This window comes from Apus apus, chromosome 4, assembly GCF_020740795.1.
Source record: "Apus apus isolate bApuApu2 chromosome 4, bApuApu2.pri.cur, whole genome shotgun sequence".
Lineage (NCBI taxonomy): Eukaryota > Metazoa > Chordata > Aves > Apodiformes > Apodidae > Apus > Apus apus.
The window spans coordinates 97,784,832-97,799,150 of NC_067285.1; the positions used below are offsets into that span (position 1 = coordinate 97,784,832).

Here is a 14,319-nt window from a genome sequence, read left to right on the forward strand (position 1 = left end):
GAATTCAGCTGTGTTCGTAATGAACCAACATTTTCAGATGTCACTACCTGTAGGTGTAATGATCCCAAGTTATTTCCTTCTTCAGATTTTCAGCAAAGAATACAGTAGATCTAGGGTTGGGTTTTATTCTGTTTTTTTTACCAAATATTCTTTGCAACTACAAATGTTCAATTAAAAGCTGTTAGACAATTTAAACTTCTCAGAAGAATACAAATAGAAGCTGTTAATGAAGTAAATATTTGTTTAATTTACAAACATCAGTAGCATTACTGATATCAGTCCAAATAAGACAAAGCACACTGCATTACACATGTACATCTAACTTTTTTGTAAAAAAAATAATAAAATTGAAAAACATCTTCATTTTTACAGGTACCCTGGGTTTTACTGAAAGAAGAACACAACCCACTATTGATTACCAATTCTACATTATAATTTAGCAGCAACATGTTAACATGGGGAACATTAGGGCAGTAAAGTAGTTTTATTATTCGAGGAAAGTCACAGTTCTTGACAGCACAGCCTTTTTTTTCTTTTTTATAAAAAAAGGTAAAGAGCTCCATGGGAATATTAATTTATAAAGATCTACCTTCTAATGTCATTTGCTACACGCCATCTTATTTTCTGTAAGTACTGTATATCGGGAAATTTAACTTCTCTACAATTGCCACCTAGTGTGAAGACATACTCTGTCATACATTACAGGATCCTGGCAGGTGTCATGAATATCTGCTGTATGTGAAAACCACAGATTGTCATCACTTTCAGATTCAGTGACACCAAGTGGTCAGATTCTATGGAGAAGAAGAAGGGAGGGGCAAGAGGAGGAAAAGACAGACCAAAAACATTACCCCAAGACGATATGCTACGTTAGTTCTATTGCAAAAAATCCTGATTTTTAAGTCCTTTAAAAAAGAAATTAAAAAAAATTACAAAAATGCTGGGACAAATATAAATTAATATATATTAAAGCATTGAAAAACAGTAAAAGGGATGGCCTAGAAGGGTTAAGTACAATGTACTTTGATACAATAAATATTTCTCAATGAAACTGAATACTGTATAGAGTTGTTTAGAACTCATAGAAACAGAAATCCATATTATTACTAATTTATCCATCAATAATCTATTTTTATCATCCCCCAAAACATTTATATTACAAAAAATTAATACTGGAAAAGGGCAGATAAACACGTTTTTATACTTCTTTTGCTAACATGCTGACATAAAAGCATACATCATCAGGAGATTTAAGGTTTATAGTATATTCTCATATCTCCCATTTCCCATCCATTAAATGGGACCCCATCTTCTCAAGATGCTTAATAAATCCAAAAGATAAACTGTATTTCATACAATTGTTATTTCTGTATAATCTGTTTTCTTTTCCACTCATAATGCTCCCTCATCCATAGGTAAGTGATTGCTATGGTCTGTCAAGACAATAAAATATACTGATGCAAAAGAGAAAAAACAAGCCTCATGGTCTGGCCAATACTTCACCTCTGAGCTGTTAAGTTGAAGTCACATGTGTATAATGTCAGTGTATCTTCAGCATGTTACAAAGAAGAATCCATGTTAAAACAGTTAAAGTTTCCCATCTCTGTTGCAGTTACCAGGTCTTTTTTTTTTTTCTTCAAAGCTCCTCCTGGTTATGAGAAGTCTCAGTTCAAGCACTTGAATCTTTTTTCAAATGAAGAAAAAGTCTTTATTCTCATAATAAAAATAAGTCTGTTCTGTATTTTACAATATATTTCAAATATTTCCACTATGAAGCATTAATTAGTCCGACACGGTCAATAAGTATACAACATTTTCAAAAGACAAGTGTGACAGGGACACTTAGGAGGGACAATTGGTACAGCCACACTTCACCACTTTTTCAACCTCATCCACAAATGACGCCCCGTCAGTGCACTCAAAGGAGTATTTCCGTCTCTTGCTCCGCAGCGGCCCACAGCACTGCCCGCCCAAGCAGCCTCCTTTACATTCTAGTCTCGATACCTTCTTGGTCGTCTGGCACGCAGCATATCCTTGCTGCTTTTGGTAGTAATCTCGGACTCGTTCCCCTCGACAAGAGATTTCTGTAGAAAACAACATTTAAAATAACAGATACACTTTAGAGACACGGGTCAAAGAATGGGTGACTTTGCTAAGGAAGATGTTGTGTTTCTAATTGCAGTGGGATTGGTAATTTAAAATTTGTCTCAGACTGTATAGTGGAAACTACTAGTTCTACCAAACATAATTTGATTAATGCTGAGTTTTATTTCCTATACCTCCTATTTTCAGTAAAGTTTATATTATGTATATGTAAACCATAAATACAAAGCTATTACAATGACAAGAAAATTGGAAGCTTAAATCTTTTCCTCTTTTACAAAAATACACATCTTCTGTTCCTACATTGCTCGCAGCTGGTTCTGTTTACCATAGGGAAATGTTTCAGAAAGCATGCAATTTAATTTATTAGACCTGGAGTTTAATATTATTCAAACTGTTATTTAATACAAGTTACATTCCACTAACTTAATAAATTACTGAGGTATAAAACCAGCTAAAAATGAGACATCTGTTAAAGGTTCTACAACCATATTCTTCTTTTCTATACACATCTAAGCGCAATACAAAATAAATGCCATCTGGGGTAAGGGAAAGAGAGGGAGAGAGAGAGCTTTGATAGACAAAGGAAAAAGAAAAAGGTAGGGGTAAAAGTCATCCTGTTTTCATCCATCTCACCTGCGTAATTCGCTGTGATAAATCAGTTGAAGCTGAGAGGTCAAAAGTAGAGTTTGTGATAAAACTAGGAGCAGAATCATTGGATTTGGCTTCTCAGTTGCAGAAGGCAGAGGAACAATAAATACAGAAAGATACAGCAGGTAAAATGTAATAGTTAAATATAGTAAAAAGGTGTTTCAGAATAAAGGCAAAAAAGATAAATGTTTTCACAGCAAAACATTTGATGAAAAAATCCTCAAAATGTAAACAAAGTCATGGAAAAAGTTTGATTTTTCTCTGACTGAGATACATTCTCATGGCAAAAAAAAAGAAAGCAACAAATGTGTGTGTTGTGGGGAAAAAAAAAAGTTGGTAATGTTTTTGGCTGTTCATGTTTTAATAAAAAACCCTCTTTCCTAAGACCAAAGCAACAACAAACTTTCAACATATTTTTTTTTACCTTTATCACAGCTGTCCCCCGTGTATCCGCTGCTGCATTCGCAATATGGTTTCCCAAGTCCTGAAAGCCTGCATTTGCCATGTTTACACCTGATGGATTGGCAGGGGTTAAACAGCATTTCCTCTTCATCACAGAGGACTCCCCCATGTCCCTGCAGGCATTTACAACTGTATGAAAATGCATTGATCGGCAAGCAGGTACCATGCACACATCTACAGGGGAAACAAGCCCAAGAGAATAAAAATAAATTATTCATCAAATTCAGGCTAAGCAACATTAACTACAAATACTTTGGACTGTATTCAGAAGAAATTGCTTTTGTTTCTAATGGACTCTTTCAGTGAGAAGCAGTGAAGTGGTTTATAATTGGTATGCACATTTACACAAAACAAGCTGCAGTAGAGAACACTTTTCTCACCAGAAAACAGCCACTGTAGATGTGTTATGGAAGACTTTTACAGGCCACAGTTATTAAAACCAACATTTCCTGTCTACTTAAATCTTCAGCATGCTTTGAGAAGAACACAAGAAAAGAAAGCACAAACATAATCCACTAGAATTAAACAGAGAAAAAGGATACTCACCTGAAACTGTAGTTCTTGTATAATTAAAAACCAAGAACTATATAGTCACCCATGAAGTATGGAGCTCCCAGAACAAAGAAAGATCAGACACTTCCCAAATAAAACTTTTCTGACCTAAACAATGGCACTTTCAAAGTTGAACACATGCTCCTTCTTCAAATACATTAGTCTGCATTGCCAACTGCAAGTAGTGTGGTCACCTGATGTTTGAGGCAGGCCTCCACTGAAAGCCAACAGCCCTTACCTAGTCCTCATGCTGAAACTCACACTAGATGATCCTGTACGTTATCAACTCTCAATCAAGTGAATGAACTAGCTACTCTCAGTTGACCTTTGGCAAACATTTGTGGCAGGCTCAAATCTTGTTGCTAAGACTAAAAAGGCTGTGAGTTAAGCTGCATCTGCTAAGTTCTGATGTACAGTATGGGAACACACTGCTGGTCTTACTTCTCTTGAGAGAGGGGTGGTGTTTCCCAAAAGGAGGATGTTTAATTACCTGTTCCTAGGTGTTAACTGAAGATTAGGGAAATTCATCTTCTGAAAACTTCACCAATGACTTGGAATAAAATCACTTCCCTTTGCTCATTTGGTGGCACAGGGTAAAAAATTTTCTTCCTAAACAGACTGTTACTTTCTTTAACACTTGTCTTGATACACAAGTTTTCTATCTACCTATTGTTTCGTAGGGAGTCTACAGTGAAGATTCCACTGTAGGGACGAATGGAATGTCTAAATAAATAAATGGATAGATAGATAATGGAATGTCTAAATAAATAAGTGAAAATATTTTAAAAAAAAATATTCTCAGAATACCATTACATCTAAAATAAAAGCCAATGTATCAATTTGAAGATTGCAAAAACCACTATAAAATTGTATTTAATAGAAAATAAGAGATCTGTTAAGAATAACATCTCATTTTGAAATGTTTGAGATAACGTAATCTGTATTTATTGAAACTTTTATGTCTCATGACATATTCAAATGGAAGGCACAATACATTGCCTCCATTTACATATCCAGTTTGGGATTAAAACCCACAAATATAAAACTTTATAGCGTAAGCATCTCCAACTTCCCTATTACACAAGAGTCTGTACTTTTGAAGCAACTGCATTCCATAAAAAATTCCGAATTGTTCCGGTGGTTGAAGTCTTGTATACCAAGACAGTTAGATTAAGCAACTCAAAACTGAAGGCTTAGAATCACAAGGCAGATAGCTTCTGTTTAGTTTTCACTGTGTTTAGCATTTGCTATGTTAATCATTTACAAAACAAACACTTTTAGGACATCTTATCTATGAAGTTATTCAGGTGGTACTGACATCATGTCATATTCTACATAGCCTGTTTTAGATATCAAAGAAATCTGTGTCAGGATCTTTGGTAAAGTTCTGCTTGTCTTAGAAGATGACTAAATCTTATCTAATGCCAGCTCTCATACTTTTGCTTTCACCTGTTCTTTGAAGCCCCAAATTTCATCTTCAGACTGCAGCAAAAGGAACATCAAGTTAAGTGCAAACTTTCAGGCACAGTTTCATCTTGTCTAATTTTAGGTACCTAAATCAAGCACTCATGTTAGATGTATAATTGCAATTAAGCTCCCCACACAGTCATGGAGAGAAACAAGCTTATCCAGACAGGGTTATTAGATCACTTGAGGTCAAATTTACTCTTTAGAAATATCTTTTATTCTTTCACTGAGTATAAAACAAACTTTGGCCACTGTTTTCATAAGTCGAGCACCTAGATGTAGGTAAAATAAATCTAAGCCTTAAGATTTGCATGGTGTGCAGTGATCTCTAAAAGATCTCCACCATGTTTGAAACAGATCAGAGTGACAAGTCTGTTTCTCAGATAAAGTGGAATGTTACACTGTATTAGACAGACAAAATTAATCTGTTCAATACACAGGATTTAGAGATGAATCAAGAAACACTTCATTCACCCGAAGAGTTGTGGTGAATGGAGTTAAATACAGTCAAATCACAAGTGGTATTCCCCAGGGCTCAGTCTTGGGTCAGTTCTCTTTAATATCTCTATCAGTGGTCTAAACGAGGGGATAGAGTGCACCCTCAGTAAGTTTGCAGGTGACACCAAGTTGGTGGGAGTATTGATCTGCCTGAGGGTAGGAAAGCTCTACTGAGGGATCTGGACAGGCTGGATTGATCGGCTGAGGCCAGTTGTATGAGGTTCAACAAGGCTCAGTGTCAGGTCCTGCACTTGGATCAGAACAACCCCAGGATATGCTACAGGCTTGGGCAAGAGTTGCTGGAAAGCTGTGCAGCCGAAAAGGAGCTGTCCATGACCAAAAAATCCTGAAGAACTTTGAACTTTTTAATTTCTGATCTTCTTATGCTGGGAGACCATGAGCCAAAATATGGAATCTCTCTCTGTAGTAAATTGATGAACATGCATAGGTAGCAATGCTCTCATACACGTGTGTAATTTTCTCTCTCTCTCTCCACATGTATATCCATGACCCTCTCTATAAACCTATATAAATGTGCAACCTAAAATACTCTAGTCAAATCAGCAAAAAGAATGAGCACACAAGGACTTCAACAGAAGTCCACCATAAAGGCAGAAATCTATTTTCTTGTTAAAATCTGGAGTGAAAATATAAAAACATAAGATATCTCAATTGCATCAAGTTTTTTAAACACATTAGAGAATAATTATAGTAATTGTATTTACCAATTCTATACAATTATAAATGTTATGAAAAAAAAATGCACATCAGGAGACTTATATGCAAATTATACTACTGTTCTGTCTTGAGGAAGGACATACTTATTTCCAAGACATGGGTCGTTAGTTTGTTGATCACAGAGGGGCCCAGTCCATCCTCCTTCGCACTCACAGGAGAAGCCTGACTGGCTGGTAGCATGGCACGTTCCATGCACACAAACTTTCTTATGACAAGGCTCACAACCTGGCAGAATTCCCACTTGCAGTGGCACATTTCTGAAGTCCTGGAGTTCACTGTTGATGTACAGATTACGGATGCAACCATGGAAGCTGGTGCCGTTCTGTCCCGGAGACTGGCGTAAAGCTGCTATGTTATTTTTCACAGGCATGCCTAGGAAATGAATAATAGCAAATACTCAATGTAATATTTGGAACAATTTTCTGTACCATTTTCTCTATTTTTAGAAGATTTTTTAAGAAATATTTCTTCCTATATAATTATTCTTGGATATTCAGCCTACAACGATGAGCAATGATCAAGTACTTCAGAATTGTCCTGGTTGTCAAGGATGCATGCAATCCAGCTCCAGACCAGTAAGCCTCTAGGTCCAACTAAAGAGATGTATACAGGCCTTCATACAGGAAGCTCACAACAATTAAGACCAGGAATGTACATTGTTTCCGTAACTTGGAAAACCAGAAATTGCTGAAATTTAGCAGTACATACATGATTTTTTGGTAAGCTGCTAAGATACTTAGCAGAAGAATTTAGTGGGACCAGCTCATTAATTTGGCACTGGCATGCACATTTCAAATGTGAAATTTTGCTAGTGAAAATTCTTGGAAAGAAAATAGTTTTGTTCAGCATGTCTCAAAAACAGATTAATAAAAAAGCTACTCATAGTTTGCCATTACATTTTTAAACAAAGATAGTAAATACCAACAGTAAATCAACATCAAAACACTTGTGTCAAATGCTCCTTATGTTAACCATTTTCAGAGTAATTCCTCTGCTGTAGTCTAGCACTGTTACAGGTGTAATTAGAGCAGGAGGTATATGCAATGTAGTTATCCTGTTGTAATCAGTTCATCACTGAAGACTAATTCAGATGCAACCTTACTTTTAAACATTGTTTCCGTATCACAATGAAGTTTTTTCTACTCTCCTCCCCTGCTTTTTTATGTCTTTTAATTTATTGCCAACATATTGGCCAAAATTAGTTCCTTCTTAAGATACTACATTCAAATAACCAATACACAAATGCCTAAATTCATCCTGAGACTAACAAGCAAAGGATATCAAAGAGTACAGGGAAAAGGATCTATTTACCTGAACATAAATGTGCTTATTAGCTGCACAGGTTTATTCATTGGCAAAATCAACAGTTTTCATTCTGGCACTTAGGAAGATAACCACAGAAAAAGGTAATGTTCTGCATAGTTGCTCCTTAACCATGTAAGATGATAGTTCTCATGATTTTATATAGTAATTCTGAACAGTTAAGAGTAATGCAGAAGGGCCACCTAATGAAGTAGATCTGCCTTTCATTCAGAGGTTATTGTTATTTCATTTGTGCTAAGCTTCAGTGCTTATAGAAATGAACAATATTGCATCCATACTACTGAGAGCCTAATCTTCTTTCATTTTCTAAGTCAGGTACAAAAGGCTCGGGGTGATTATATTAAAGGACTCAGATTGCAAACAATCATTAGTTTCCATTTCCTCAAAACTATTTGCCATTTTCTCAAAATCCAGGGACAAGGCAGAGTCATCAAGGCCTATTCAGCCTGATGTCTCCCTTAAAAGCGACACTCAGCAAATGTTTAGGCATATGGCCTGAGGTATTTAACAGCAGAACAGATGCACTGAATTTATCCATGATAAAAATAAAAGCTGCATAAAACTAAGTACACCAATGCACTGCTAAACTGGACATTACACTTCTAATTTAGGTATGATTTCTAGGAACCATACAAGCCTGTATCACATCAGATAATATGAGGTGTATCACATGTGATTTAGAGAATTTTTTGTCTATAATGTCTAACATGGAAGACATTTGGAAATACAATGCAAGCATATATACAAGCTTTTAGCCTATACACTTGTTGCTTCTTCCAGCAAGTTACTAAGTGTTAGAAGGCCAAAGCAGGTGCAAAAGCTTGCTATTCTTTAGCAGTATTTCCTAGACAATTTTTAGATAAAGGTTCTTTATCAGTTAGGAAAGAACTGCCATAAAAAACAATGCAGACAAATATTTCAACTTTACTTTTCAAAAGCTAAGTAGTTCCTGTCACCCCTTAAGCTCTTGGTCACTGAATCTGACTATAGGTAAATTACCAAATTATTGCTCAAGGAGGCAAATGGTAAGACCTCTACTAAATAACAGTCATACAATGGCTGTCAAAATGAGTCATTCAGAAGCTGCTAGAACAAAGCAGATATAAATGAAAAGCAAGTGATGTCCCACCTGTCCTAGAAATAGGGACTTCCATGAAACAAGGTGCCACTCTCAACTAGTAAGATTTGCTCTTATTTCTGAAAGAAGAAAGTGAAGTATCAGTGAAGTTGGTGACCTTTTGAAGAGCTTTTGAGAAGAAACTGATTGTCCCTTAAGACTTCTTACAAAAAGGCTTTCAATGATTTACTGAAATCTGCTATAGAAAGACCAAAAAAATATCTAGGATGTTTATTCTGACCACACAACAGAGCCATACAGTTGGAAGAAGGTAAAAAAAAAAAAAAAAAAAAGAGTATAAACTGATTAGTCCACTTTCTGTAAAAATAAATTACCCCTTCCAAACCAACCAAAGTATTATGAGCCAAGAATAACTTTGTTAAAAAAAAGAAAAAAAAGGGTGTGTGTGTGTGTGTGTGGTATGGCAGGGAGGAAAAGATAAGGACAGAATGAGAGAGAAAATCATACAAAAGTTTGCTGTCAAGCCTGAATTTCATCTTGCCAGCTGTGGCGATGCTTACCAGAAATGCCATTTTAACAGGAATGTGGTTAAGAGTAAGATAAATGATGACCTAGGTGCTAGGTGTCAAACTAAGACTTTGGCAAACATAAATATACTGCAAAAAAACCCAGTGAGAATTTGAGCTCTTAACTAATGGAAGTGTGTGACTTAATTCTCTAAAAATTCTAGATACAGTTGGATAAGAAAAAATAGACTGAATCTCAAAAAGACGGGTAATACAAAGATAAAAGAGTGAAAGTTTATTGGCTCAAGAATTTTAAAGATCATAAACAGGTAAACATAGATAAGGAACATAACAGTTTAAGAGCTGAATATCAACCTCCTTATTTTTTGTGTGTTTTGTTTTATAATGTCATGACCATCTAAAGAACCTGAAGGTGGATAAATCTATGGGACCTGATGGGGTTCACCCAGGGGTCCTGAGGGAGCTGGCGGATGAAATTGCTAAGCCTCTGTCCATCATATTTGAGAGGTCATGGCAGTCTGGTGAGGTTCCCACTGATTGGATAAAAGGGAACATAGCCTCTGTTTTTAAAAAGGGGAAAAAGGAAGATCCAGGGAACTACAGGCCAGTCAGTCTCACCTCTGTGCCTGGCAAGGTCATGGAGCAGATCCTCCTGGAAAGTCTGCTAAGGCACATGAAAAATAAAGAGGTGATTGGTGACAGCCAACATGGCTTCACTAAGGGCAAGTCATGCCTGACCAATCTGGTGGCCTTCTACAACAAGGCTACAGAGATGGTGGATGGTGGCAGAGGAACTGACATCACCTACCTGGATTTGTGCAAGGCATTTGACACTGTTCCACATGACAACCTGGTCTCCAAACTGACAAGGCATGGATTTGACAGGTGGACCACTTGGTGGATAAGAGATCAGCTGGATGGCTGCACCCAGAGAGTTGTGGTCAATGGCTCAATGTCCAAATGGAGGGAGGTGATAAGTGGCGTCCCTCAGGGGTCAGTACTGGGATCAGTGCTATTTAACATCTTTCTTGGAGACATGGACAGTGGGATTGAGTGTATGCTCAGCAAATTTGCTGATGATACCAAGCTGTGTGGTGTGGTTGACACCCAAGAGGGAAGGGATGCCATCCAGAGGGACCTTGACAGGCTGGAGAGGTGGGCCAGTGCCAACCTCATGAAGTTCAACAAGGCAAGTGCAAGGTCCTGCACCTGGGTGAGCGCAACCCCAGGCACAAATACAGGCTGGGGGAAGAATGGCTGGAGAGCAGTCCAGAGGAGAAGGACTTGGGGGTGGTAGTTGATGATCTTTAAGGTCCCTTCCAACATTAATGATTCTATGATTCTATAATAATTTGCTTCTAATAATGGCTTTCATTCTTTTTTTGACAAACATTTTCTATGGCAGTGGAAATACTTGTCTGGTTGGAGCTTGGATGTGAAGAACTGAAAAACCAGGAACACGGGGTCTCTCTAAAGAACATGCACTATGATGATAAAGTCTCCTGATCTAAGATTCCTAAGGAATTAAGCCACTAGAAGTTTACTTCCAAGATTATTTCTTATGATACTTGAAAATGATGATGAAGATGAATATGAGTCTTCTAATGCAGACATGGATCTGCAAGTTGAAGAAGCAAGGAGGTAAACCACGTGTCACAAATCAACAAGTAAGTGTTAGCACTGCACAGAATAAACGTTTCTAGTTGGCAGTCTAACCTCCTTTCATTAACAGATGCCCATAACAGACAGGGGGATCATTCTGCACTAAGATCAGTTTTCTAGAAGCAGTAAAATTGGCTTTAGCACTTATTATATAAATTGATGCTGACAATAAAAGTAAGCAAGCACTCAGTGTTCTTCCATCTCTCCTTCCAAAAATGTGCCATAGGACACTGTGTAAACAACACTGCAGCAGTGATAACACATTAAAAAATGCAGGTGTGTTCCCACAAGGCAGTCCTCCTTTGAAGATTCATTATATGATGCAATTCTAAAGGCAGCTCATATATTTAATAATTTTAATTTATTCTCTGTTGGTATGGGAAGTGATGGCTGTTACTAAATTCTAGCTTGTACTTCTTCCTATCCAGATGGAATGAGGCAATGACAAATCTAAAAAGATTTGAGAAAAAAGCTGAAGCGTTGCAAGGGAAGAATGAGGATTTTCAGAGACAAAAGTCAACTTATGCCTCATCACTTGTAACTGAGGTGCTCCCTATACTGGTTTTGTAGGAGTGAGTAGTCTTGACTTGAATTAAAGCAGCTTCCTCCTTCTCCTTCCCATTAGAGATAAATCTAAGTAGCTACCCTGAGCTTTTCTGTATATTTAGAAAGATAATAAAATAGCACCTTTGCTAGAGAAAATAGGCATTTTTTGAATGTACTACTGGTAGCATAATTTTTTGCAAGTAGGCAAGATGCTCAAATCTAAAACCTTATTTTCAGACACAAAACAGTTCTTAAGAATTAGACAAACTGAAAAAGGAAGTAGGTATTGTTTTCACAGAAAGAACAGATGAGAAGGAGACTCCTTACACGTCTCCTATAAAAGCCTAAGGTTAAACTAAGTAGAAGATGGAGACTGACTGAAGATCAGCAATATTTAAAAATCACACTAAATTTCTGATTGCTAAGAACTTAGACTTGATACGAAGGAAAGTAAGAAGGCACAAATTGGTGACTGCAGTTCTGACTCTTTTACCTAGGTTATGCAGGCTGATCAAAAAATCAACAGAAATGGCTGGTTAAAACAATGGGCTTGAATCCTTGGTTCTATAAAGTAAATTGCAGCAAATTATCAAACATGTTTCAAACTGTTTATCCACACAATCACCTACTACCACTTGTACTGAAACAAACAATTGTTTCTTCTCAAAACAAAAAAACCCAAACCCTACCACGTACTGTGAAGCGACTGTCCAGTTGGTTCCCTTCTTACCTAATGTCATAAGTTTTATCAGCCATAAGCAATAAGATCTCTAGGTAGAAATTGTATTTCATGTCTTTATACCTTGCTGTCATGTCCTGCAAATATGAGTACAGTGAAATGGAGATGTGAAACACAATTGGAGCAGAATGCTACCATTCTACACTTTGTGAATAGGCATTACTGCCTTTTCCTATAATAAAAAGCTAAATAACAGTAGAAAAGTACAGAATTTTACAGTGGCAATCAAATATCCATGTTGATAAAAAGCAACAGATGCAGTCTGAGGATAAACTATTTGTTAAAATTGAAACTACTAAGAGTAACTGCTGAAGTTTCATCGCAAATTGTTACCTCAATGAATGAGTCTCTCACCATGTATTTATTAATGTTTGTTACTAGAGTAAATAAGCTATGATACTATTAATAAGAAGCAGTAAGATCCTCTTACCTCCTACATATAGCGGAGAATCAAAATTCAGAGTGGATTGCTTGGACAAATTGGTTATTATCTTGGGGCTTCCTCCATCAATAGATAAAGACAGAATCTGATCCATAGCTAGCAGCTCCACAATGTGGAAATTGCCATCATTAATAGTTTCCACACTGCAAAATAAATATTAATATTAATTTTAAACAGTTGATGGTCTAGTTAAGAGCATTTTTTTGTCTTCTTCCACTTTAATAGTAAATATGGCTTCAGAACCGAATTTCTCCAGGAGTGCAGTCTCCTGAAAAATAGGTTTAAAGCAAGGGCATGCATGTATGCTTAAGAACTAACACAATATAATACCCCTTCAATAACACTCTGTCAATAAGATGTATCGTAAATTAATAGCCTTTTTTAATTCAAAGTTGTTCCTGTCCTCATCAAGTAATGAGCTGTTTAAATATAGATGATATTGCAAACATCATTTGAAATACATTTATTAGACAGGAAGTCAAACAAAAAAAAGTTTGAAGATTTTCTGCAACAGTGACAAAAGGGCTGCAGTACCTCTTCTATGAAGACAGGCTGAGAGAGTTGGGGTTGTTCAGCCTGGAGAAGAGAAGGCTCTAGGGAGACCTTATTGTAGCCTTTCAGCACTTAAAGCAGGCTTATAAGAAAGATGGAGAGAGACTTTTTACCGGGTCATGTAGTGATAGACAAAGCATAACCATTTTAAGCTAAAAGAGGGTAGATTTAGATTAGATAGAACATAAAAAAGTAAAAGAAGATGATGTAAAGAAGAAATTCTTTAAGATGAGGGTGGTGAAATATTGGTATATGCGGCCAGAGAAGTCGTGGATGTCCCATCACTGGAAAAGTTCAAGGTTGGGTTGGATTGGGCTTTGTGCAACCTAATGTAGTGGAAGATGTCTTGCACAGCAAGTGGGGTAGAACTAGATGATTGTTAAAGGTCTCTTCTAACCTAGATCATTCTATGATTCCAATGTTATTTCAAGATACTATTTGTAACCCTGTGTATCCTACATGTTGCATGATATTTGGTTTACCTATTTTGCAAGTCTGAAGGCCTGAGTTGACTCCAGTGATATGTAAACCTACTAATTCATGGAATATGGAACTGCATCTAACCTTAGTCCTGCCAGGAAAAAATCCTATCATTGGTCCAGACAGCTCCACTGACACTTAGCAATAATTGGTTACCTTTATTAGGTTATTTCCTTGTGTTCAGCTTCTGGCTAGTACAGTGAATACTGTATTCATATTTTTCCACCACATGGTATTATTCATATAATTTCCTTCTGCTTACAAGCAAGACATGAACCTGCTAGTAGGAGAATGCCAAAAGTGTGTCATGCAGAAAAAGCTATTTTCAAGCACAGTGCTTATGCTTTGTAAGGAAAAGCCCACATGTGTTACAAAGTACAAGAAATGGCTGTCTATGCTTACCAGCCTCAGTATCCACACAGCAAATCTTCAAGTACAGGGTAACTACTCTCCACTTGAACACAGTTTAAGTATGTCAGAAAAGAAAGAATATTATTAC

At 36.7% G+C, this 14,319-nt stretch overlaps 1 protein-coding gene across 9 annotated transcripts in view; it reads right to left on the minus strand.

Moving 5' to 3' along the window:
* Positions 1-227: 227 nt before the first annotated feature.
* The window catches only part of SLIT2 (slit guidance ligand 2), a 256,317-nt gene continuing 242,225 nt past the window's right edge, over positions 228-14,319 (minus strand). For 6 of the 9 annotated variants that reach the window (XM_051619879.1, XM_051619876.1, XM_051619877.1 and 3 more), the window contains 4 exons: positions 12,777-12,931; positions 6,555-6,843; positions 3,179-3,390; positions 228-2,084 (listed from right to left, as the gene is read on the minus strand). In XM_051619879.1, the coding sequence (XP_051475839.1) occupies positions 1,843-2,084; positions 3,179-3,390; positions 6,555-6,843; positions 12,777-12,931 (898 nt within the window). In that variant the 3' untranslated portion in view covers positions 228-1,842. Of the gene's footprint in view, positions 2,085-2,739; positions 2,829-3,178; positions 3,391-6,554; positions 6,844-12,776; positions 12,932-14,319 lie in introns of all 9 variants that reach the window. The other 3 variants (XM_051619880.1, XM_051619878.1, XM_051619881.1) reach the window with 3 other exon arrangements.